Below are 27284 nucleotides of genomic sequence, written 5' to 3' on the forward strand. Positions count from 1 at the left end.
ATGTTTGTCCAGATCATAAATCCCATTATTCTAAGGGTAAGGTTCTTATGATGTCATGCATAGCAGGTATGTTTGTCCAGACCATAAATCCTATTATTCTAATGGTAAGGTTCTTATGTCATGCAGGTATGTTTGTCCAGACCATAAATCCCATTATTCTAATGGTAAGGTTCTTATGATGTCATGCATAGCAGGTATGTTTGTCCAGACCATAAATCCTATTATTCTAATGGTAAGGTTCTTATGATGTCATGCAGGTATGTTTGTCCAGACCATAAATCCCATTATTCTAGGGGTAAGGTTCTTATGATGTCATGCATAGCAGGTATGTTTGTCCAGACCATAAATCCCATTATTCTAAGGGTAAGGTTCTTATGTCATGCAGGTATGTTTGTCCAGACCATAAATCCTATTATTCTAATGGTAAGGTTCTTATGATGTCATGCAGGTATGTTTGTCCAGTAGTTTGTTTGTTCATACAAAATTATGTTTGATCTAAAGAATACATAGTAATGATTGATATAAATATATCATTGGACATTGACCATGTTTTCTTTGAGGTCATCAACATGAAATGCATTGTTCTTTCTGAGACCAAGAGGTAGTGACTGGTACAAAAGTAAAGTGTTTTCTATAACATAGTGTGGGCATATAAGTTTATAAGGGATACTAAATATAGCCAAAATTAAGTCGTAATTACAAGTGTTTATTGTTCGGTCAAAAACACTGATGTCAGATATATATAGATGAGTTGTCATCGCTGAATCATTTCAGTAGATAGACTAGAAACATATTTAAGTAATGTACATTTGAAAATGAATTTTAAAAGTTTGTTACATATCTGATGATTTTTAGAAAAAAATGAGAAAATAAAGTAAAATGTACTTTGTTACCTTATTTGTTTATTTGAATATTACTTCGACTTAATCATTTATTACTAATACTTATTACATGATGTTGATATTCGTATGAATGGTATTTTTTTTTACAGGACCAGACAGAATGTGATAGTGATACTGTATTTGTTCCTATACATTGTATTATTCATTTTTACAGGACCAGATAGAATTTGATAGTGATACTGTTTATTCATTTTTACAGGGCCAGATAAAATATGATAGTGATACTGTATTTGTTCCTATACATTGTATTATTCATTTTTACAGGACCAGATAGAATGTGATAGTGATACTGTATATGTTTCTAGATACATTGTATTATTCATTTTAACAGGACCAGATAGAATGTGACAGTGATACTGTATTTGTTCCTATACATTGTATTATTCATTTTTACAGGACCAGATAGAATATGATAGTGATACTGTATATGTTTCTAGATACATTGTAGAATGTGATAGTGATATTGTATTTGTTCCTAGATACATTGTATTATTCATTTTAACAGGATCAGATAAAATGTGATAGTGATACTGTATTTGTTCCTATACATTGTATTATTCATTTTTACAGGACCAGATAGAATGTGATAGTGATACTGTATTTGTTTCTAGATACATTGTTTTATTCATTTTAACAGGACCAGATAAAATGTGATAGTGATACTGTATTTGTTCCTATACATTGTATTATTCATTTTTACAGGTCCAGATAGAATGTGATAGTGATACTGTTTATTCATTTTTACAGGGCCAGATAGAATGTGAAAGTGATACTGTATTTTTTCCTATATACATTGTATTATTCATTTTAACAGGGCCAGATTGAATGTGATAGTGATACTGTATTTGCTCCTATACATTGTATTATTTATTTTTACAGGACCAGATAGAATGTGATAGTGATACTGTATTTGTTTCTATACATTGTATTATTTATTTTTACAGGACCAGATAGAATGTGATAGTGACACTGTATTTGAATTGGCAGCTTATGTTTTACAAGCAACGTATGGAGATTTTCCTGAGTAAGTCATTTAAACTGCTATAGCCTTTTATCCTAGGGTATCACAAAAGGGGAAAAATAATGGGAAATGTAGAATCTTTTTACATGTATTTTTGATGCACCTATCTTTGTTCCAGAACAGGGACTTAACTTAATGCTCACCTAGTCGCCCAAGGCTACCAGATTTTCGGCTGGGCGAATATATTTTATCATCCTTATTGCCCAGCTGGTGACTGTAAAATATTTTGCATTGAATCCCATTTCTAACCTTTCCCCCATGATATAAACAAAAACTGTTCCCAAATGGAAACCTGCTTGTCTAATCAAAGCCGGAAAATTAAAGAGAGCATTTCCGAAAACCAGTAAGTTCATTTTAATAACCCAAACCCGGTCGGACAACTATGTTTTCAATACAAAATCATGTGTTTTCAATACAAAATCATGATTTGACATATACCTCCTTCTCTAAGCACGTGTTCTTATCCCTCTTTTTAATCTTCTACGATTATTTCATTATTGTTTAGTGTTTTCTTCTAAACTGTTCAATCTGCATCGCTAAAGGGATGCATTCCAGTTGTCCAGGGAGTCATTACAAGCCTGTATTAGACAATAACTTGTCCACGAATCACTATTTACAAAATCTTTAATGAAAAAAAGAAACGCAAAATCTCGTAAATAAATATCAAAATATCTAGTTTGATATCCAGTCTTCAATAAAGGGTAATTGAGTAATATTTTTGATCAACACTATAAGAGGATGGCTTGGATTTGAAATAGCATTTAATGATTCATAGAAACCGTCATATTGTCAAAAGGTCAACAGGTCAACAGGAAGTTGAAATTGAAGGGAGACAGTTTTTGTAGGAAATGTACTAAGATCAGTATTGTCAAATCTTATGATATATTTCTGGTGGCAATAATTCAAATATTATAAAGTTATCACACATAATCTTTACCAGACTCAAAAGCTACATGTAGGATTACCTAATAAGGCTTTATTAGTATATGAAAAGTACATTTCAGTTTTATTTTATTAGTATAAAAATTGGTTGGGCCCCTGAAAAAAATATTTTAGAGGCCCAGCTGGCCCCTGGAGGAAAACACTTGAGTTTAGTCCCTGCAGAAGAATTATTTTTATTATTATTGAAATTGTACAAAGATGCTTGTAAATGCTTTTCCTACATTAATCTGTTTTATATGCAAGGTCAGTCAAGATATAAGAAATCTAAATTTATCCCAAAGTATAAGAATAACATGATCTCCTACTGTTGAAACTGCTGAGAATTTCAGAAATAAGATAATATAATTTCTCTATGTGTATATTGTTTTTTGAAAAGCTATATTAAATACATGGTTGAGTGTATATAACAGCTTTAGTTATTTGAAGAAACATCTATTACTATGATAACTTCTATCACATAAATGCTTGATAGCCAGGGTGGTTGTAATCATAATAAAAACATCAGCAATGACCCTGTTAAATCTCATCAAATAAAAATTGACTGTATGATATGCATCTGTCTGCATGATTTTAGTGCAGTAAATGTTGGTAGAAAGTGCAACTGTTGCATTATGTTTTGATATATAGGTAATTTCAATTTCAGTCATTTTTATTTTATTTGTTTTTCAGTGAAGAAAGTGTGCGGTCTGAATTAAAAAAGTTACCTCTGATTCCAACAAGTGCCTTACGAGAACATCCATCCATTTCATATTGGTAAGTGTATACAATTTATATTAATTGATAACTTGCTCTTTAGATAAATGATAGTAGTCTAAGTGAGTTTTATTTTTCTCTATTGAATACCTGTTTCATATACACAAAAGATAAGTACTTCATTTTTGTAGAGCCTGCGACTTTTTTTGCAAAAGCGAGACATAGCGATCCTACATTCCGTGCATTTCAACCGAACTTGAACAGAAGCTTGTTTATGATCATAAGATAGTATCCAGAAGTAAATTTTGTAAAAAAAAATTCCTGTTTATCCGTATTTTACTCATAAATGGACTTAGATTTTCTGCCAGTTAACATTACATTCACTCTGTGGTTAAAGTTTTTAGAATTTTAATAACTTTCTTAAACTAATCTAGATTTGTACCAAACTTGGACAGAAGCTTGTTTAAGATAGTATCCAGAAGAAAATTTTGTAAAAAAAAAAATCCTGTTTATCCGTATTTTACTCATATATGGACTTTGTTTTTCTGCCAGTTAACATAACATTTACTCTGTGGTTAAAGCTTTTCAAATTTTAATAACTATCTTAAACTATCCTGGATTTGTACCACACTTGGACAGAAGCTTGTTTATGATCAAAAGCTAGTATTTAGAAGGAAATTTTGTAAAAATTTATTTCCTGTTTTTCCGTATATTACGTATAAATGGACTTAGTTTTATTCCAGTTAACATAACGTACAGTCTGCAGTTAAAGTTTTTAAAACATTTATTAGATTTATAAACCTTCTGGGATTTTTACCAAACTTGAACAGAACTTCTTACAATTAAAAGATAGTATCTAGAGGAAAATTTTTAATCATTTTTTCCACATTTTTGTTGAGCCTGCGACTAAAAGCAAAAGTAGGCGAGACACTGTGTTCCGCGGAACCCTTACAAATTTTTTGTGTTTCTGTGATTTTGTAACTAGAAGTCTACAATTTCCTTATCTCTGGCACAAAAAATGTGATTTGGTGTCGTGTGAATTCCTTAAAGATAATTGTTAACCAAAGCTGAGCCTTCAGTGCTTTTTTGGTATATAAACATTGACTTTTCCAGAACAAAAGAGGAAAATAACTCTGCATCAGATAACAACATGTATTAGAAAATGTCTGTGTCAAATTTCTTGTCATTATACAGATTGATAACCAGACCGAGCTAGTTCTATAATATGTAAAGTGATTTTTTTGGTTTACTTAATATCATTTCTGGTCATCAGGGATTTTTTGGTTTACTTAATATCATTTCTGGTCATCAGGGATTGCTTGTAGCTATCATTTTTATTTGGTCTTGTTCTGTCTTATATTAATGTTATTATTTCTGTCTGTGATACATAAGTGGTACTTTGTGCTAACCACATATAAAAATAAGAAGATGTGTATAGAATATGTTTTTCCCAATATGTTTTTGAAAGTTATTTGCGGTCCTGTCACATTACTACAAATCAACACAGTAATATATTCGGCTTACTTATAAATTCTCATGTAATTAGTACAATCAAGTCATTTGCTTGTCTGATATACAAAGTTTGCCAACCAGAACACATGGGGTAATGTTTTTCCAATTTTCAGGAAAAAATTGTCCCTGTTCAATAGAATGATTGATAGTTCAAGAAGGGTTCTGCATCAGAAGTAGTTTTATGTGTGTCATCGTAATTATGGCTATTCAGGAGATATGGCTGTTGTTATTCATTTGATTTTAGATACTACCTTGGAGTAAAGTAATTCTAAGGGCAGACCTTGCAAACAGTTGACTACATAGTCATTTGTAATTTATAGATTGCACTTAGAAATCTGCAATATTGCAAATTAAACCATATTGCAGTCTATTTATATTCAATTGTAAGCAGATTTTAATTATGTAATCTGATTGCATGATATTGATCAATAGAACTGATAACTGCTAGGAGGAAATTGATTTGAATGAGTCGACTTGACAGAAACTGTAAAATGTGATAATGCCAGCAATTTGCATTGTTTTATTAGATAATAGTTAAGAAATTGTTAGAGATAGGATCCTAAAGTTTAATTGAAATGTCAGTCTAATGGATTTTTGTTGGAATGGTTTCACATATTTGTTGATTTGTATGACATATGATGGCATTATTTAATAATGTTTTCTTCTCAGAAAGAAGAGATTTTGGTTCAGACCAATAAGTTACTTATTGATTTTCATGCATGCACCAATTGCCATATTGCTGTCACCAATTCTATTACTAGATTGGCTACAGGATTGTTCAGTTTTCAGAGAATATTTTGCAGTTGTTTAGTGTTGAGGAATGTATGTATTTATCGGTTCGTTATTGTAGCTCTGGGCAAATTTTCATTGTTACGTAACTCAGATGTTGTTTGTTTATCAGGTAAGACTAACTACCTCCCTTAAAAGAAAACTACAATGGCGATAAAATAATGTTAGTCCAGATATTAAAAAGAAGTCATGATTTTCATGATAGATCCGAAAGCTAACTAAAGCTATAAATCTTACTGAGGCACATTTTGTACTTTTAGTGCCGTGTTTTTGGAATATTTATTTCAGAGAATAATCACAATCTTTGTTTTATTAAACCTTTCATAATATACACACTAAAGGTTTATATGTTTGTGTATAATTTGTTCATTAATTGCTTTAACACATTCCTTGAGATGTCTTCATTAATTATTTCTGTGTATGCACAACTAAGCAGAAATGCTTTGATTTATTTACGGAAATGCTGAAACTACTTCAGGTTAATTTACATTTCACAGTAATTGAAAAGTCAAAATGCTCAATATTTAAAAGTAAGATTTTCTGTGGCACTATGATGACTATATAGTCCACTCTTTGTAGTTTGTTAAATTTGTCACTCAATGTTAACCTGCAAAACATTGAAGTAAAGACTGGTCATCAACCTAATGTTACAATTATATTAGTGTTTGCAAGGACATTGGTCACATTTGATTATAAAAGGTTTCATTCTTTTCTGAAAACTATTTGTGTATTTGTGATAAAAAAGAATGCTATCCTGATAAAATTCTAATCTAATGATAGTGGTAATGTCAATTAAGGACCAAGAAAATCATCATCCAGCTATGAAAAATGTTATGAACAGTTTAACTTAGATTAAGTTGATGGAATTGAAGCATTTAAAACTAGTATCAGACTCCTCATGTGGAGTTTCTTGATTTGTTAAATTAAATTTTCAGAAGTATTAAGAAATTTTGGTTAAGATTTTATCATGGCCTCATTACAGAAAATCTACCAGTACATGAAAAACACATTTTACTTTATATTCTCATGAAAATTGATTCAAGTTCACTGAACATAGTTGTCATTAAAATATAGTTTATGGCAATTTGGCTGTCATAAAACGCTATGTACAGCAATTTTTTTTTTTTTATAATGATGTATAATTCACTGAATCACATTTAATCAAATGTACTTGCCTGAGAAAACTAATGTGTAAATTTAATGTTCTGAATCTCATGACCTTTCAGAGACTAGAAATATGACAAAATAACCCCAAATAAAATTTCAAACAAGGACAACTGATTGTTGCAAATGTAGCTTCCTTTTGATGTTTGATAAATGTTTTGGTCACATGATTGTTCCCCAGCATGGGGTTATCTAACCTTATCCAAAATGTAAGCTTGTAATCATGACTGTACTGAAGTAGTTGGAGAAGAATCACCACAATTGTAAGTTGTATTTTATACTTTACTTTAAATTCATATTTTAGATAATTTAAGCCGATTGGGTATAGATGTTTTGGCCCTGTAAACAAAATTGGACAGACTACTTTATAGTAGGTTTACCTAAGTTTTGCCTTTATTTTGAACACCTATCATGTTAATCAAATTCTGAAAGGAATGACTAAGACTCTGCAGTAAAGTGATCATACAATTTCTTGCATATTTCCTGAGCTTAAAGTAGTTAAACTCATATTGAGAATGTTCAGGATTATATAAAAATCATGCAGGTTATATCAGGAACATATATATAGATATACTGTTCCCAGGTTATATCTTTAAGATATCAGTTTTCCCTTTTAATAAGTAACATCATTTTAAAAAGCTAAAAACTTATTCTCCTCACATCATTATATGTAGTGTTAGTTGACCAAATTAGAATAGAATAGGAAATTAATTTGAAATGTATTTATTAAAGACATATTTATTTTAGATATTTTGAAACCATTATATTATTAAAGCCTGTTTTTGTTAGGGTATTAAACAAACAATATCACTTTGGCAGGTGAGATTGACCTTGTTTACTTTTGCTGATAAGTATATTGATATAAGTAAATGGACATACATCCACACCTAACATCCTGTGGCCAAGTAGGTTAAAAAACACCATCCTGTTGAATGAATTTATTATCTTGAACTTTAACTATGATTTAGAAAGATAGAGACACACAAAAAAGAAAATCAGTTATTAAAAAAACATTTTTTAAGTTATAAATTTGTAGTACATGACTTTTTGAATTGAAGATTTTCAGTGATTATAAATATTTATTGAATGCATACATGTGTATTTTCATATTTTCTTGTCAAATGGTAAAGAACATAAATATGAATTATTCTAGAAAAAATGTGCATTCTATGACTGACCAGGATTCATTGACTGAAATCCTTTTTGATTTACCTTGACCCTTCTCTTATGAGAACTAATCCTTTAATGATTAGATAAGACATCCAAAAGAAAACATTGATATTACTTATCATTACATCACAAGTCTGGTCAGTAGTATACTTACTGTCCATTATTGGATAAACTTAGATTATCTACTTCAAACAGGAAATGTAATGATACAATGTTTTCTATGTTAAGATGCTCAGGTCCTCTATTTCACCAATTATTCTGAGAAAGGGAGGATTTATAGATGCTGGTGATATATTAGGAATTAGTATTGTTGTTTGAACAGTGTCTGGTCAGGTGTATCATCACTATAACAACCTGATGACCTGGGATAATTGTCACATCAAGCCTGGACTATATACATTTGACAGTCCTTCTTAGTGAATATTGAATATCTGAAAGTTGCCAGTATACATGGATATTGTATTTTATTGACATGTTTATAAGAGCTGTCAATTTTTATTGTAAAAAGTATTTGCTTAGATAAAGGACTATTACTTCCTTACTGCAGCCTCGAAAGGCGTCTAACAATATGGTAAGATAGTAGTTAGTTAATATTGCACAAAAGTTTTTGTGGTTAACCAATTCCTTGCATAAAAATTATTGGTCTATGATTTTCAATCCGGAATGTTTATCAAAAGTCTCTGTGACTTCAGACAGCTGTATTTTCATACTAAGAAATCTTGTAGGGTACAATTTTCTATCGAAGTTTTGATCTGTGATATTGAAACTCTGTGGTATAAGATAAATACAGATAAATATGAGATTGAATGGAAGTAACTGAGATGTCAGCAATGTTTTACTGTTGATAACTTGGCATAATTAGAGTGCAGTCTTAGCATAAAGTCATTTGTCAATAAAGATAAGATAGAATCAGAAACTCAACTGATTATTTTGATGTCATATGGCTGTGAGAAAATAAACATACTGTATACTTATCAGAACCTTTTTGGTTCTAGTTCTAACTGCTTTTGAACTGTAAAATCACACAATATACACTTATGCAATATTCTCTCCCAAGGGAATAGATATCTTTAAAAATTTGTAAGGGTTCCACAGAACCCAGTGTATCGCCTACTTTTGCTGTTGTCTATGTTTTTAGTGTGATAGGGGAATGCACATAATAGATTTACAGTTAATGAAATAAAACGTTTGAAATGTATGAAAAAAGTTATGCTTGTAAAAAAAAAGAAGATAATTTTTAAATAAGTTTGGTTAAAATCCAGGATGGTTTATGAATCTAATAAATTTTAAAACTTTAACCATGTTAACTGGCAGAAAAACTAAGTCCATTTATAAGTAAAATACAGATAAACAGGTTTTTTTTTTTTACAAAATTAACTTTTGGATACTATCTTATGATCATAAACAAGCTTCTGTCCAAGTTTGGTAAAATCCAGGATAGTTTAAGAAAGTTATTAAAATTTCAAAAACTTTAACCATAGAGTGAATATTTGTGGACGCCACCAATGACGAAGACGACGGAATGTAGGATCACTATGTCTCGCTTTTGCGACAAAAGTCGCAGGCTCGACAAAAACCAACAATTATTTCCTGAGAAAAACATTCATTAGTACATTGAAGTTGTGGCACATAGAATTTTCTTTGAAGTCTATCACATTGCTTCCAATGTAAAGACAATATGGATTGATATATCAAAACCATGTGAAACCTATTAAAATATCTGATTGTAATAAATTTTATTTAGAGATAACAATATTTTATTAAATAGCTTGCAATTAATTTTCATAAGATAAGTTGACTTATAAATTGATGAAGTTTATGAATCTGTTGACTTGGAATGCAGATTTAATTTGATCCCGTTTATATGCAGCTGTCTTCAAAAATAAATATGTCTAGAATTTGTGAAGTATGGGTGATATGTATCTCAGCAAGATCAAATGTCATTTAGATTGTGTGTTGAAGATATCTTGATAGAAATATTAAGGAAGCTAATGTGATAATCGTCAAGTCTCAAATATTTCTTCCTTGTATTATAAATGTTTGGTCAATGATAACTGCCAAATTTTCCATCTTGAATCAATTCCTACTGTTGTCATATCAAATGTAATATATTTCCAAACATTCTTGATACATACTAAATATTTTTTTTATTTCTGTACACAACCAAGACCCTTGATAACAATTGCCTTATTCCTTAGTTGTTATAAGGACAGTTATTCTCAATCATGTTTTAAGTTCATACTGTCAACATCTTGGTTGTCCATATTTGATTTCCTCATTAATTCAGAGTAGAAGTTACATTGTCAAACATCTTAGTAGTCTACAACTATTTTCCTTATTCTTTCTTGTTTGGCATCTTGGTATTCAATGTAGGATAGCCTGTTTCTTTCAGTTGACAGTCACATTGTTAAAATGTTTTGAGTACACATCTCTTTCCCTAATAACATCAGTTTAAGTTCAGCAGTTATTTTGCCTGCATTTGGTAAGCTACAGGTATTTGCCACATTTTTTTTCAGTTGATTTTCTGTTTAGATGTAAAACTCTAATCATCTTACGTGTTCACGGCTTTTGCATTGTAAGTCTTTCTGAAAGTTTAGTTTCCATTAAACGTTTAATTTTTGTTTTAAATGGTACCTTCTTGTGTAGAAATTTCAAAAGGGAACATACTTTACATTATTGTGATTTAAAACCTTATAATGGTAAGGTATAAAGCATTTTCATTGCATTATTGCACTCGTTGCATTCCATTCCAAATGATAATATAAAAAAACACAGAATTTCTGATCAGGTTGTCATTTATACAAACAGTGTCTGTTTATGTTTATAACAGCTGTCTTACCACAAAACAAACTTATGTCTTCTTTGTACTAAGTGTTTTCTTTTCATGGAAAAACATCATTAATTGTAAAAATCAAAGAGAAGCATAAATAAAACAACTGTAAGGCTGTGAGGTACTTGATATATAAAATTGAAAGCCTGCTGGCAAAGAATGAAAGTAACAAAGGCAGACATTGAGGTCCAGCTTTTAGCTGAACCTGATGTATATTGATAGTTCGGTTTATTAAGTGGATGTAACTTGCTTTTGGACATGGACATTCTACATTATTTGTATGTCTATAAAAATAGTCTTGCATAGACTAAATAAAACATCAGAAATAGTCGGGATTTAATCTCTTACTTACAGACAGGTCAGTTGCTTTTGTAACTTTGCTGAGTGATCTTTTAAAAGAGTATAATAGCTGGGATATTTTTTTCTCAAAATTGTCGTAATACATGTAGTAAGATTTCTTTAAAGGTGCTAACAGTAGCTGTTATAACTAGTTTGACAAATAGCAGTTAGAAATTTAAAATCTTGATTTTCTCCCTTGCGATTGTAAAAAATCTTTTGTCAGCATTCTGTGCAAATGATACTTTAGTGGTAATACACTAATAATCCTTGTCTATCTGAGAGATTATCTGTTAATCCATTATGATATGGCACATGTTGCCGAGAGCTACAGAAATGATAAATGTCAGTTTTAAGCATTTATACAATTTCATTGCTGTTATAATGAAAATCCATTTCCGAAAGCTTTCAGCATTGTATTATTTTAGCATGATTTTAATGAGGCAGACAAGACTTAACAGTGCTTCCACTTCAGTTGTTAAAGATAGTTTGAAGACATTTAATGTTATTTTTTAGCAAACATTTGAGGGATGGACTCAAGAGTTTCTCTTTTTTTATGGACAATTGATTTTCTGAAAGTTCAATTTTTTTGCCTAAGTTCTTTATCTTTTTGGTTTTTAGGTGCATTCAGCTCCCAATTTTCCGGTCATGCAAATTAAAGTACTTAGCAGGCATAATGTTAGAGAAATGATGAGATTTCAATGAGGCATTCCGTTTACTCTACGTTGTTACAGTTAGGTTTTTAGTGTATCTTGTAGATGGATAATGTTTTTGGTAAAATAGTCAGAAAAAAAAATTAATTGGAGAAATACTTCAGTTCAAATATTTTTATTTATATTTCTCTCTTTTAGAATCTCATATTAATTAACATCTTCAGATATGATAATTGACATCATTCAAACAAATAAAGGATTGTTTCAGGATTCTGAATGTTGTTTTATTTCTCTTTTCAGTGAAGACAAAGTCATAGGACATTATAAGAAATTATTAGGAATTTCAAAAGGATTAGCTATTGTCAAGTAAGTACTACTATAATAATGTAGGTCAGAAAGTCATAGGACAAAAAATCACAGACAAAAAGTCACAGACAAAAAGTCACAATTCAGTTTTGAGATTATTTTTCTTTGAATAAGAAAACACTTATTTTGTAAACACATTTTTGTATTTTTCTTTAACTATTATATATAAAGCAAACAAAATTTATCCTAAAAATAATCATCAATGATCAGTTAATTGTTAAGAAAACAGTTTGTCAAAGTTGTTTTGTTCTTAATTGGATTCGTTGTGCCAAGAAATATATTCTTTGCATGATTAAAATTTGACAAATCTTTATTTATCAAGGCTTGTGAACAATTTCCTAAACTGTAAAATGAATATATGTAATAAAAAGAAGCTATATCAAGAACTTTTTGTCACTTTCTGTACTGTGACTTTTTGTCCTATCAAATTTGTGACTTTCTGTACTGTGACTTTTTGTCCTATCAAGTTTGTGACTTTCTGTACTGTGACTTTTTGTCCTATCGAGTTTGTGACTTTCTGTACTGTGACTTTTTGTCCTATCGAGTTTGTGACTTTCTGTACTGTGACTTTTTGTCCTATCGAGTTTGTGACTTTCTGTACTGTGACTTTTTGTCGTGTGACTTTCTGTCTGGTTACCTTTTATACCAGGGGAGATAAAGCCATATTGTTCAAACTCATGAATTTCTAAATTACAGAATATAATTTAGTTGATAGAGTGAATTATAAAACTTGGTGAATGAATTAGTCTGGGTTTTATTATACGACTGCAAAAAATTTTTTGGGATTGTATAATGGTATGATGTCATCGTCCGAAGACACGTTGGTTTCCGGACAATATCTTTAGTTTAAGTGAATGGATCTTTATAAAATTTTTTAAGAAGGTTCAATACCACAAAAGGAAGGTTGGGATTGATTTTGGGGATGATGGTCCCAACCATTTAGGAATTAGGGGCCCAAAAGGGGCCAAAAACAAGCATTTTTCTAGTTTCAGGATATTAACTTGTGTATAAGTATTTTGATTGCTCTGAAATTGTACCACAATGTTTAATACCACAAGTAGAAGGTTGGAATTCATTTAAGGGGTTATGGGGCCAACAGTTTAGGAATTAAGGGCCAAAAACAATAATTTTTGTAGTTTCCGGACAATAACTTGTGTGTAAGTGTATGGATCTCTCTGACATTGTACCACAAGGTTCCATATCACAAAGGGAAGGCTGGGATTGAGTTTGGGGATAATTGCCCCAAACTTGTAGGAATTAGGGGCCAAAAAAGGGCAAAAAACAAGCATTTTTCTAGTTTCCAGACAATAACTTGTGTTTAAGTGTATGGATCTCTCTGAAATTGTACTACAAGGTTCCATACTACAAAGGGAAGGATGGGATTGAGTCTTGGGGTAGTTGCTTCAAGGGGGGTTTCCAAAAGGTTTTTTTTGGGGGGGGGGGGGTTCCAATTTTTTTAAGGAATTCATATTTTTTTTCAAAAATTTTCAAATTTCAAATTTTTGAAAAGTTTAAAGAAGAAATCTTCAATTGTACAGTATTGGGCAATAGATTTGTAAGATCTTTGACCACATTTATTTTGTGTCAGAAACCTTTATTATGTTAAAAATTTGATCACAATCAAAATTCAGACAGTATCAAGCTTGAATATTGTATCCAAATTTGCCCCAACTGTTCAGGGTTGGACTACTGCGGTCGTATCAGGCTGCGCTCAGCGAAGCATTTTATTTTGTTTATTGTAAAACTTTCATCCACTTGAAATGATTAGGTTTTAAATTATTATCTAAAAGTACTTGTTTATTGTGCTCCATTCCTCCTGGCATTTGGACCAAAATTATCTTATTGTGGTATCACAATTCTGCACATCTTATAAGTCTGATCATTCAAGGTCCTCGTGGGTATTGAAGTTTGTTTAACACTCTGGTATTAGCAGTAATTTTGAACCCATTATATTTTATGGAATTTCAATGCACAAATTAAGAAAATGATATACTCACAAACCTTCACAGTAAATGAAACATACAGATGTTAATACATGTATATAGAAATATGGCACGATATACCAAGTTATTTAGAAAATGGACATTATGATAAAAAAAAACGTGTTATAAGAAAGCTTTACTTTTTTTTCCCACAGTTTGTTTAGGACATATTTACAGACAGCCATCCTACACTGAATGTTATCACAAAATCATCCTATTTATATAATGATCAAATAATTTGATATTCTTTTCAATAATTATAAATTAATTAAGGTTTTTCAAGAGGTTCTAGAAGTGTTGAGGTAGACAGTGGTCTGAGTTTCCTTTTGTTTTACAGTTATATGTCCATAGTTGAAAGTTTGCCTACATATGGTATACACTATTATGAAGTAAAGGTAAGTTTTCTTACTATCAGTCAGTTTAAGATAATGGAAAAATTTGTATAAGATTTGGTAATAAGGAGAACAGATTTTTTAGGTATTACCCAAAACTTTTGTTGATGCATTCAAAATTTAATGAATAAAAATTAAGTAAAATTTTGCAAGACAATGAGATTGATTTTAACATTGTTTGAAAAAATGTTTTTTCTACTTTGAATGTTTGAATGAAAATGCGTTAGTAATTTGTATTACCATATGATCCTTGAATTTGTTATTTTCTACAAAAACAAACATTTGTCATACTTAGTGGAAATTGGTGAAACTTAAAGTTAATTGTTAAAACGATGAAAAGGTTGTAAGCATTCATTACTTAAATCTATGATTCAGCAACATGCTAAGCCTTGACCCAGTACAGCAAAATGGATTTATTGGTCAACTGTTTTTCTTCATTTTAGGACAAAAAAGACATTCCATGGTGGTTAGGACTAAGTTATAAAGGAATAGCTGTTTATGATAAATCTGATAAAAAAGAACCAAGAAAGGTAATTTAGTGTTCAAATTTAGTTTTAAATTTTCTTACAACTAATTGCTTGGTAGACTAGTATAACTAGTAATTAAGTGCAATCCAATTTAGGATGTTATATGTTTAAAGTTGTTGTGTAGGACGTTTTTAAAACATCCTCACCAACTGACCAACATCATAAACAAATGCTGACCATGCAAGATCCTCATTGGTAAGGCAATATAAAAATAAGAAGATGTGGTATGATTGCCAATGAGACAACTCTCCACAAGAGTTTGTTTAACACCTTGATAGTAATTTTTAAACTACTAGATATTTTTTAATTGCATTTTGTATTTCGAGTAATCCAGTAACAAGTGAAATACTGTGACTTATTTGGAGTAGGAAGTCAGAACTTATATCATAGCTTATTTTATATATAAAAACTAACAGGTGGTATTGGAAATTGTATAAGGCCCTTTAGGACATGCTCTTTTGAAATTGATACTTTCCACATAAAACTAGTGCTAGGATCAGCAACTTGGCTGCAATTTTTGGTATAAATGCAGAATGGTGCGATGCTATTTAAAAAAAAGTATGGAATATCTTTTCTTCATTAATTAGCAATACTGGTGGAGTATTTTGAGACAAAAAATTTTACACAATGTCCATCTTTTCCCTTAGAGATACCATGCTCTTTGATTATATCACATTTATGAGTTGTATATAAATGTGTTTTTCAGATTTTTACATGGAAATTACTGGAAAATTTATACTATAGAGACAAGAAATTCTCAATAGAGGTTCATGATCCTAAACGGTAAGATTCATCTCACATTCATTTGTATTTTCTTTTCTAATAACTAGCCATTTCTCTCAGTTCACGTTTAGTTTGTTTTAGTTTATGTTTTCTTTTGCATCATTATACATCTGTTGTAAATTTTATTTTCAAAGAGCATGTTGAATGCTTTTTCATTAGGTGAAGATTTTTCATGAATTTATTCATATAAAGGAAGCAAATTTCTATATTTTTTTTCTATTTTCTAGCTCATACTGAACTATCATTAAATCTTGTATTTGTCCCGATTGCTTATATAACAGAGCTATGATTAGCTTAAGGCACATATTGTTTGCTTTCGTTAAAACAGAAATACGTTACTCTGCTGAGTGCTTGCTACTTTCTGCCTTTGAACCTTTGATGGCATTTTTTCTTTGCAATTGTTTGACATCCCCTTTTAATGACATTGCTTTTTTGCATTGCCAGTATTCTATGTGTTACCTTGCCAGTCTGTTTTTTAAACAACTTTTACAATGCATAAAAGCTTTTGCTAATAACTGATCTTTTTTTCCTCTTATTTTTATGCCCCCGCCGTAGCGGAGGGGGCATTAAGTTTTACCCTTGTCCGTCTGTACGTACGTACGTACGTATGTACGTCCCGAAATTGGTTTCCGTTCTCTAACTTCAGTTTGCCTCAACCAAATGTTATGAAACTTATACACAATGCTTATTACCACAAAACACAGATCAAGTTTGAATTTTGGTGGCGTCACTTTAACCGATCTAGAGTTATGCCCCTTTATAAAAGGAAATATTGCAAAATCTTAGTTTCCGTTCTCTAACTTAAGTTTGCCTCAACCAAATGTTATGAAACTTATACACAATGCTTATTACCACAAAACACAGATCAAGTTTGAATTTTGGTGGTGTCACTTTTACCGATCTAGAGTTATGCCCCTTTATAAAAGGAAAAATTGCAAAATTTTTATTTTCTTCTTAATATCAAGTTTATATAATATATTTTTAAAATTGGAGTTATCTTCCTTTGACCATGATTATAGTTGAATCAACTACAATCATTGCTTTATACAATGCAATGTTTAATTTTGACTTCCACTGATAAAACACAGATCAAGTTGAATTTGGGTAGTGTCACTTTAACCATTATTGAGTTATGCCCCTTTATAAATAGAAAGATTGCAAAATTTTTTAGTTTCCATTCTGTAACTGAAGTTTTCCCCAGCCAAACATTATGAAACCTATACACAATATTCATTACCACAAAACTCAGTAAGGATCAAGTACAATTTTTTTGTTTCAGTTCTCTAACTTGAGTTTGCCTCAACCAAATGTTATGAAACTTATACACAATGCTTATTACTACATAATACAGATTAAGTACGAAATTAGGTGGCAACACTTTTACCATTCTAGAGTTATGTCCCTTTATAAACATAAAAATTGCTGAATTTTTTAGTTTGTCTCAACCAAATGTTGTAAAACTTATACACAACCGTTCTAGAGTTATGCGTGTTTACAAATAGAAAAATTGCTGAATTTTTAGTTTCTGTTCTCTACTTAAGTTAGCCTCAACCAAATGTTATGAGACTTACACACAATGCTTATTACCACAAAACTCAGATCAAGTTCAAATTTGATTAGCGTCACTTTTACCGTTCTTCAGTTATGTCCCTTTATAACTATATGATATGCAAGCGGGGGCATCATCTGTGTCCACATGTGGACACTATCCACATTTATTTCAAATTGTTTATGAAGACATTCTTAGCACAAGTTTATTTACCAGATATTCTGAATAGTTAACAAAATTAGAATTTTGCCATCCATAAAGATTCTTTTGAACTGTAATAGTGATGATTGAAAATTGATGACAAGCAGTTGATATCTCTCTTATTAGTAGCTTTATGAAACAGAAATAATTTATTTCATCTGTTAAAGACATCTTAAAGACTTTTCATTTTAACTTGGTGTCAGATAGATTTTAATACAAGTTATTTAGAAATCTTTGTACTTTCATAAACTCTGTAGCTTCTTTTAACATGATACACACCATTTTAACACATATCCAGTATTGATGAATTAGTCTTTTCAAATTAAAGTTTCATATTTAAATGATTTGTAAAGATTTGTATTTTATTTGTTTACAATTGCTATATTGGTTGATAAGCCGAAATGACAGAAAGAGTTAAGTTATAAATAGTTTTTTTGGGGTTTTTTTTATGAACCTTTCTGAAATGAATTATATGTATGTTGTATAGAAAAAATTAAATGGTGCTTTCTTATTCATAATTTTAATAAACAGGTTTTTTTTTTTAAAGTTTATGAAAATAAATGTAAGAATTTGAAATTTGAAGTTTGAAAAGACTAAGTTAAAGATGACTGTGTAACGCATGGTTGTTGGTGTTGTAGTGTCATACAAACATTAAGCAGTTACAACTTGTATGAGGACGCGATCAGAGAACCTGTCGACGAGGGGGACGAACTCTCTGATGCCATTGTAGACCCTAGTACACAGTAAGTAATTATCGTGTCATCTGTAAAGTCATACTTATTGAATCTTAGGTCTTGTTTCTGTTGTCATAGTCTTAAGCTTTCATTCTTACCTTTTTGTATATATTAACTGAAAAACATAGCTTTGTTCATGTCGTACTGGATATTTATTCCCTGTACAGAAATTGTCACAGCTGCTTAGTATTCACAATAGCTTCAATCTAAGATAATATCTGATGTGTAGTAGATAGATATGCAGAGACTGCTTGTATCAGTCAATGTGCCATGTGCTATCTGATGATGCTTTTCTTTCTAAATGAAACCTCTTTTGTAAAGAAACTAGAAATATCTTTTGAAAAATTTTTTTTTTTGTATTTCAGGGGAAATAACTCTAGGCATGTTTTTTGTTATCCTGCATGGTTTCTCATTAGTTGCCATTATTATTAAATCATCCTCATCATTTATGTTTGGGTATGCTGTTTTGCTTGAAGCTTTTTGTTGGCTGCAGTATATCAGTCCTAGTATCTTTATATGTCACCTTTGTTGATATATTGTTCAAGCTTGTAATTTTTGTTGACAAAATTTTCAGGTATTATAACCGATGGAGATCTTCCAGCTATGTTGATCCAGTGGACATAAAAAACTCTATGTATAGTTTTATTTTGGCACTCATAATCTTCACAATTAATTAAAGCTTAAAACATACATGTGATCTTTCATTGTCAATTTATACTTGGAACATTTATAAGAAGGATTTTTTAATGCAACAAAATGACTTGATGGCCATCACATGTGTGTAGAACACAGCTTCTCATGTGTTTTACTGTAAACAGAATCAGCTTTATATATTGTATATACTTATGTTTATACAGTGCTTTATATATCTTAAGGGAAAGGAGAAAGAAATTGGAGTGCATGTTAAGTAGTGTACCCAGGTAGTCATAAATCTTGAAATTATTATTTCACTTATTTTTTTCTACTTTTTCTTGCTGTCTTTATTAAATTTTTTTTAACTTTTTTTTCAATTTTCCTTGGTTATATAACCACAATTTCACAAATTTTACAATTGTCAAGATTTAATACCCTTTTTCCTGTAAAAAGATGCCCCGTTTATAGATTGTACTGTACTAAAATATTTGGAATTAGAAAGGTGAAACTAAACGAAAACTATATAATCAGACCACCATTAACATGCATGAATATTTGGAATATTGTAAAACAAAATAAAAAATTGAAAGATAAAGTGCATAACTAGTTTAATTGAAATATATTTAAAAGTTGATTTCCATTTTACAATTCTTTATTAAATCAGAATATAATCGCTTTAGGCACTTTTATTTTCCTGAAAATGCTGACTGAGTTGCGAAATAATTGCATAAAGCCATATGTTTTAATTGAAACCATAAAATAAAGATATTTATTTGCTGTCTTTGAACTTAATTGAAATGCATTAAGAATATCATACTAGAACTATAAACTTTGTATAAAGCAACATTGATTTATTAAAATTGATATTTTTTTCAGAGTATCTGTAAGTCGTAGAACTTTCGGTCCTGGAAACGTTGCAGTCCATGCTTGGTTTGGTTGTACTTCTCAGCTTACAAAATGTATCTGGTCCATGGCTGTAGCTCAACATCAGTTTTACTTAGACAGAAAACATAGCAAGGTATACTTACTAAGTTTCTATCAGAATGAGATGAGGATATGTTGACATTCATTCTTATGATCTTTTAAATGCAGTTGAACTTTGATATCAGCTGCAGATGTTAATAGCATACTGAAGTTTCTCATGCTGTATGACTTCAACCTAGTTCAGGAACTGTGGTCATATTGTTCTCTGGATGTGATAGTTTGAACAAAAATTCCAACATTTTAAAAACATCATACTATAGAATGAACGTATTCATTTTTATGCCCCCGCCGTAAGTCCCAAAATTGGTTTCCGTTCTCTAACTTTAGTTTGCCTCAACCAAATGTTATGAAACTTATACACAATGCTCATTACCACAAAACACAGATCAAGTTTGAATTTTGGTGGCGTCACTTTAACCGTTCTAGAGTTATGTCCCTTTACAAATGGAAAAATTGCTGAATTTGTTTCCGTTCTCTAACTTTAGTTTGCCTCAACCAAATGTTATGAAACTTATACACAATGCTTATTACCACAAAACACAGATCAAGTTTGAATTTTGGTGGTCTCACTTTAAATGTTCTAGAGTTATGCCCCTTTACTAATGGAAAAATTGCTGAATTTTTCGTTTCCTTTCTCTAACTTCAGTTTTCCTCAACCAAATGTTATGAAACTTATACACAATACTTATTACCACAAAACTCAGATCAAGTACAAATTTAGGTAGCGTCACTTTTACAGTTCTTTTTTTGTCTATATTCATTTGAAATTAATGTTTTATATATTTCAATCGTTCTTTCGATTGAAGTCTAAAAAATAGGTGATTAGACCTTACAACTCTGAAAAAGACAAATACAGTTGTAACATAGTAAGGGAGATCATTCATTTATAATATTTAGTTTTATTTTACAGAGTAGTTTACACACAGTGAGAAGTTCCAGTGAAATCGCTGCAGACTTAACTTGTAGTAACAAAAGTTCCTCATCTCTACCAGGTTCATTTTCTGACATAAGTCGCAGTGCCAGTTCATCAAGTCTTCCAAACTTGTCAGGATCAAGATTTGATAGTAAGTTGATATTGATTGATACTTTATATTTCTTCATTCCAGGAATATTTGGAAGTCTTACACTTGAATTAAGTCTAAATGGAATCATTTTGATGAAGCTCTATGGAAAATTTAAAAGATAGAGATTAACATGACAGGTCTTTTTTTCAAAATACTCAGCAATTTTAAGTCTTTTTAAATGTTTTTCTTCATAGTATCTGTTTAAAAGTAAAAACTTTATCACAGTGGAAAAAACATTCCTTTTATAGATTTTTATTTTCCAAAATGCAGATGGGTTATTCTTGGGAAGTAACAAAATAATTTTTAAACATTACCTTATTTGGTGTCAACAGTTGAAAAAGAATGAGAATACTTTAACAATTATTGATAAAAGTATCACCTGAAACAAACTAGTAATGAGAAAGGTGGAATTGAATTAACACTTCACATCATTCATAGCATGTAAGAAACCATTGATAATTCTTGGAAGTGTAAATTGGCTTTTAAAAACCCATTACTCAAACAGGTTTTCAGAAAAAATGTGTAAATGGGGTGTTATTCCTTGTTTAAAAAAAGAAATCTTTAAATTCGTGTCATATGCTTTTAAAATGAAGAGATTTTAAACAATTCATATTTTCATTTGAAATAATTTGATTGAAAATAAATCTAAAGAAAAATTGTCAATGCCTACGGCAAAATGGAACTGTCCATAAGACAATACACTAAGCATACTTGAAATCATTCTACCAATTTTGAATTAAAGAGACTTTCATTAGATTTAATTACATCTTTATAAGACTATGAAACTTAATAAGTTAACTGTATGAACATTATCAATAGCCACCATTATTAACCTTAAAACAGTATTGTTCATGTAACCTTATATAGACCAGCAGCCGGTTGTATGAACGTTGCATTAGCCTAATGGGTCATTAAGTCTTCATTAAGCCTTTATGATGCATTAGGCTAATGAAGACTTAATGACTCATTAGCCTAATGACACGTTCGTACAACCGGCTGCAGTATAACACAGTTCATATAGTCCTTATAACATATTGAATTGTATTAATCATTATGTATACATACATCAACATGCATAATGAAAAGTAAATATTAAAAAGAATAAATGAATTTTATATATAAACTAAACAAAAACGGAACTAATGCTTCCAATGGGAATATAAAAAATGAAGCAATATTTTATGAGGATGAATTATCAATAAGCTTATTAATCAAAAGACAAAGATAAATTTCTGAAAATGAAAGGAATGTAGTGCTTTGCGTAGCCACAATGGAATGTCTGTGTATGTCTTTTTAAGAGGATTGCCACTAAGAAGTTGATAAACCTTAGTAAGGGTTCCAAATAAATTCAATTATCATATGTTCCTTAAGCTGCATTAACAGATTCTGAATCCAGTTACATTGTTGCCAAAGTTAAACAACAGTCCTACTCATTTAAAGTGAAACATTGGTTCCTGTTATGTGAGCTTAATCAAAGTATTGCTAAAATGTAGAATATGAGACTAGACAACGAGTAATAGTCCTGTAGAATTTTTTCCAAATTACACAAATGTTATCATTAGATTTACACTACAAAGTATCAAACATTTTGTAAAATTGTCAAAAATATTGCCACATTTTGACATTCCTGTCCTTGTCACCACAGAAGATGAGCATATTTGATTATAAGTGTAATATAGGTTTTGTATAGTTATTTTATCAGCTCCTATGTATAAAACATTCATATGAGAATGTCTCAGTTAAATGTGAAATGATGGACACTGATAGCTAATTAATAATTGTTAATCATTTAGTAATAAGTAACTTTCAGATTAAACCTTAACTATAATCCAAGATTTCCTCTATGTCAATTCATTTTTGTGATGGGCTATTTTGAACATATTTTATTGAAGTTGTTGTGTGGGTTGTTTCCCATCTTTATGACTGTGACATACTGACTTTTAGAATGTTTAGCATAAGTGTCTTCTTAGAATTATAGGGTTCCATTTTCTCAGTGGTTTATGTGCCTCTGTTCCCTTCATCCTAAAAAGGAAGTAATATTTGCAACTGGACATTAAGCAAACAGTTAGCCACCTACACCGTACTCTATATTTTTATGAATATAACAGGAAATATTACAAATAAGGAAGTAAAAGAGTAACCCTTTAAATGTTTCTAGGCAATAAATATCCGAAAAGATAATCTGAGGCAATAGTAATACTGAAAATAAAGATATATATTTTTTTTTAAACAAAATTGACGTGCTTGAAATACTTACCATTGGATGATAAGCAACCAACAATCAATCAATTAAAAGAAAATGCACTATTAGGAACAATTATTTCTAGCTGCTAGTGTATGCATTTAATTTGTAGTAAGTAAAGTCCAATTACCAATTATTTTTTGCATATTCCTAACTGAGGAAAAACCTCCTTTTTAAGTAGATCAATCAGGTACAAAAATATACATGTATCACAATAATACATATATAATATTTAAAAAGTTATTTTGTGTTAGATGCAAACACTATCATTTGCAGCAAAAGTATTATGTTTAAATGAACAGTAAGGAAATATAATTAAATGAACAAATATTAATAAATGATAATGGACCACTGTTATTATATTTTATAGAATTAATAGTGGATTGAATATTCAATACATGTCTTTTATATTATGTAATTAATGGATTTTTTTACATAATGTAACATTTCTTTGGTGTAAAATTATATCATTCAATTTATCAAGTAAAAGTGTAAATTTCACTTCAGTTAACAACATTGATCATGTAGTATTCTTTTAACTTAACACCCTAAACAATAGACCCACAATCATTAAAGTAAAAAATCCTCAATTTATTATAAAAAATCTGTGAACACAAAAGACAAGCAATTTGTAATAATTATGGGATTACAAAAGTTCTGTCCTCAGGTCATTAGGGAACCTTTGTAAACTAATCAGTGGTCAATTAACTACTTAATTAAACTCATTAACTCACCTGCAACAAATATGATAATGAGGTCAACACACCTCATTAAGGTCATCAGAGGTGACAATTGTTTACATAGGTATTGAATATAAGCAGTGGATTTGTATGTAAGCTTGATCAGTCAGCTTGGGATCTTAGTAGATCATAAACATTTGTTTGTTCAGGACAGTTAGAAATATTTTGAGAAATTGTCAATAGCTTGTGTTTGTGCATATGGCCATAATGACATGAAAGGAAAAGCTATTGTTAATTTTGAGTAACTCAAAATAATTTAGTACTGGACAAAAAGGTGAAAGTACTTAGTGGCAGTTTAGAGTGACATTTTGAGTATCTAGTAGAAAGTTTAGTTTTTGAGTTAGTTTGAAGTGATTACGACTTTGAGAATGAGCTTGCCTAGTTCATTTAACATGGATATTACATTGGATTCTACCATCTTTGATACTTCAGTTATGTTTAACAGTAATTATACTAGTAAGTTCAATATTATTATTCTTTAGTTTATAGTGATTTCATTGTATAATAGTTAGATTCATTTTTTTTGTTGCTAAGTATATACTATTTCAAACTGTTGATAAGATTGAGTACTTAAAATGAAATTGAAATTTTTTTTCTCCACATGTGATGCAAAGAAAATATTTTTTTAAGGATACTATCAATATTTTATTTTATTTAAACATCAGACATTTAAAACTATGTATCTCTACATTTTGTATTTCAAATATAAGCAAAACATTAAAAAACTAGTAAATATCACAGGAATCGTTATATTGTAAAATGTTTGTTAAACTATGACATATTATAAGGGAATTATATAATATGATGCCACAGAATGACAATTACCATCATACTGTATAATTTATCATTCTCATGACATTTGTTAATTCAATTACATATAAGTTTATTCTTTACTGACATATGTATTTAAAATTATTTGCTTTGCATTACAGTTGTTTTTAATTATTTTTTATACTACGAATACATTTATATTGCATATGTACTTAATACATTATATATTCCAATTCCATATATTATCAAGGAATTGTATATTATCAAAGTAAAGAGCATTGATATCAGGAAATCTTGTTAATCCAGTTAATAACGTTACAACTTTAACACTTTGTCCTTTGACCCCAAAGCAGTCTTATCAAAATATCACAGCTTGTTTGATCAATTTAGAAAATACTGAAAACAGGATTAACAAAAAATACTTCATGATTATTCCAAAGGCATAATTGTAAACCTTGTCTAGACTAAATTATTATAAGTTCATAAGAAGTATGGATTATCAAGGTCCTTTGATGTAAACAGCTAATCATAGTATCATCATATGATTTAATTGATAATATTAGAATATCTGGTTTAACTGATAAGATTATTACGTGTTTGGGGCAACTGTTTTCTACTTCTTTTTGGTTGGTTAGAGATCTTTATCACAAGAGAGATTCTTAATTTAGAGTGAGGAAATTAAATTTCTTACCAGATTAGATAGAGACATTACTCACTTATACATCACTTTGTTGTTATAAATTCTGGATGGGGAGAAAGTGTTATATCCATTGGTTTAGAAGTTGTAAGTTAAAAAGAAATCATGATTACATTGAAAATTGTATATTTTAATTATTTCAAGTTAGTAAACTAATAACTAATAACTAAAATAATTCAATATGAAATAAAACTGTTTTCAAATATTTTTATCACTGAGTTTTATTTTATAAACTTTTTTGTAATGTTTACATAAAAGGTGAAACATAAAATTCATTATTGATTAATCTTAATTACATAACAGTGCAGTTGGTAACCACAAACTATTGTGTAAGACAACAGTTGACAGATTGAGAAATTTGTAGAATTTTTACATGATTGTTTAATGTCAGATTTCATCTCGACAGGTAAAAATTTGAAGTAACTCATTTTGAAATAATCACAGCTCTAATGACAGAATGAGAAATTTATGTTTTACATTGTTACTAAATGTTTTCTTTTTTCTTTCCAGTAAATCTAGACCACCTTGACGCCATCAAAGCTCAAAGAGAGATGTTTGAAGCACTAAAAGCCAGAAAAGAAGCTCTAGACGAGAAGCTACGCAAGAAGACAGAGGAACTCAAGTTGCTATGTATGCAAGAAGGGGTAAGTTATTATTTAAGAATGAAATAGGTTATCAGTTAAAGTTGAACATGATGAGGTACTTTGAAATTATACTTATTCAAGTAGAGCAGTCTTGTAAAATAATGAATATTTAATGTTAAAGAAGAATAAACCTTATGTTTGCACTTAATGCATTATTAACTATTGTATAACTAATTCCAAATTAGAATTCATAATATTGTATGCTAAAATCTTCAACAGTGAGCAACAATTAAATGTAACATCCACATAGTTTTCCAGTAACATTTCAATAGGTTTAATGTTAATTAATTAAAATGTGCTGTATGTGTAGAAGCTTTATGATATCAAATATGTATGCACTGTTCCTTTTGTTTGAGATTTATGAAGAGAATTTTTGTCATAGATCAATACACCATATCTTTCCTCAGTTATTGTAAAAAAATATTTGTTTTGAAGTAAGATTTATATCATTGTAATTGTAGCTGATTTAGTTAGGGAGTATTCCCATATTTATGAAATGATTATATATTTACTAATGTTTTACTTCATTTTTCAGGAATTGACAGGCAGGTTACCCAGAGAATATCCCCTTGCCTCAGGGGAACAGCCTCCTGCCATCAGACGCCGTGTCGGTACAGCATTCTCACTAGCCTCAAAAGTCCAAGATGACCAGGTATGTATTGATATTTATACTTACTATAGATGAACAGTCTTATACTTGTATATAGTGCAAAGTATATTGTTTGCTTTATGATACATGAAGTCTCCAACATTCAATGTCTATTCATAACATTACATGGAACAATCATAGATTTTATATAGTGTTGTACAACCATATGAAAATAAGGAGATGTGGTATGATTGACAATGTGACAACTATGCAACAAATAATGTTGATGTAAGCAACTATAGGTCCTGTTACAACCTTTAACTATGAGCAAAACCCATATTTACTTGTAAATGCTTATCTAACAGATAGTTGAA

The 27284-nt window shown here is 30.0% G+C and overlaps 1 protein-coding gene and 1 long non-coding RNA gene across 8 annotated transcripts in view; one reads left to right on the forward strand and one right to left on the reverse strand.

Annotated features, from left to right (window-relative positions):
- The window catches only part of LOC127710157 (uncharacterized), a 460084-nt gene that overhangs the window by 261373 nt on the left and 171427 nt on the right, over positions 1-27284 (reverse strand). The window lies entirely within an intron of this gene.
- The window catches only part of LOC127709454 (FERM domain-containing protein 4A-like), a 96894-nt gene that overhangs the window by 53731 nt on the left and 15879 nt on the right, over positions 1-27284 (forward strand). For 4 of the 7 annotated variants that reach the window (XM_052215066.1, XM_052215020.1, XM_052215010.1 and 1 more), the window contains exons 6-17: positions 1847-1926; positions 3535-3618; positions 12313-12378; positions 14698-14755; positions 15196-15282; positions 15986-16062; positions 18451-18555; positions 19121-19180; positions 20056-20197; positions 21074-21227; positions 26188-26321; positions 26857-26973. In XM_052215066.1, coding sequence (XP_052071026.1) covers positions 1847-1926; positions 3535-3618; positions 12313-12378; positions 14698-14755; positions 15196-15282; positions 15986-16062; positions 18451-18555; positions 19121-19180; positions 20056-20197; positions 21074-21227; positions 26188-26321; positions 26857-26973 — 1164 coding nt within the window. The remainder of the gene's footprint in view (positions 1-1846; positions 1927-3534; positions 3619-12312; positions 12379-14697; positions 14756-15195; positions 15283-15985; positions 16063-18450; positions 18556-19120; positions 19181-20055; positions 20198-21073; positions 21228-26187; positions 26322-26856; positions 26974-27284) is intronic. The other 3 variants (XM_052215031.1, XM_052215041.1, XM_052215049.1) reach the window with 3 other exon arrangements.

The sequence above is a fragment of the Mytilus californianus genome, unplaced genomic scaffold, assembly GCF_021869535.1.
Source record: "Mytilus californianus isolate M0D057914Y unplaced genomic scaffold, xbMytCali1.0.p SCAF_1, whole genome shotgun sequence".
Taxonomy (NCBI): Eukaryota; Metazoa; Mollusca; class Bivalvia; order Mytilida; family Mytilidae; genus Mytilus; species Mytilus californianus.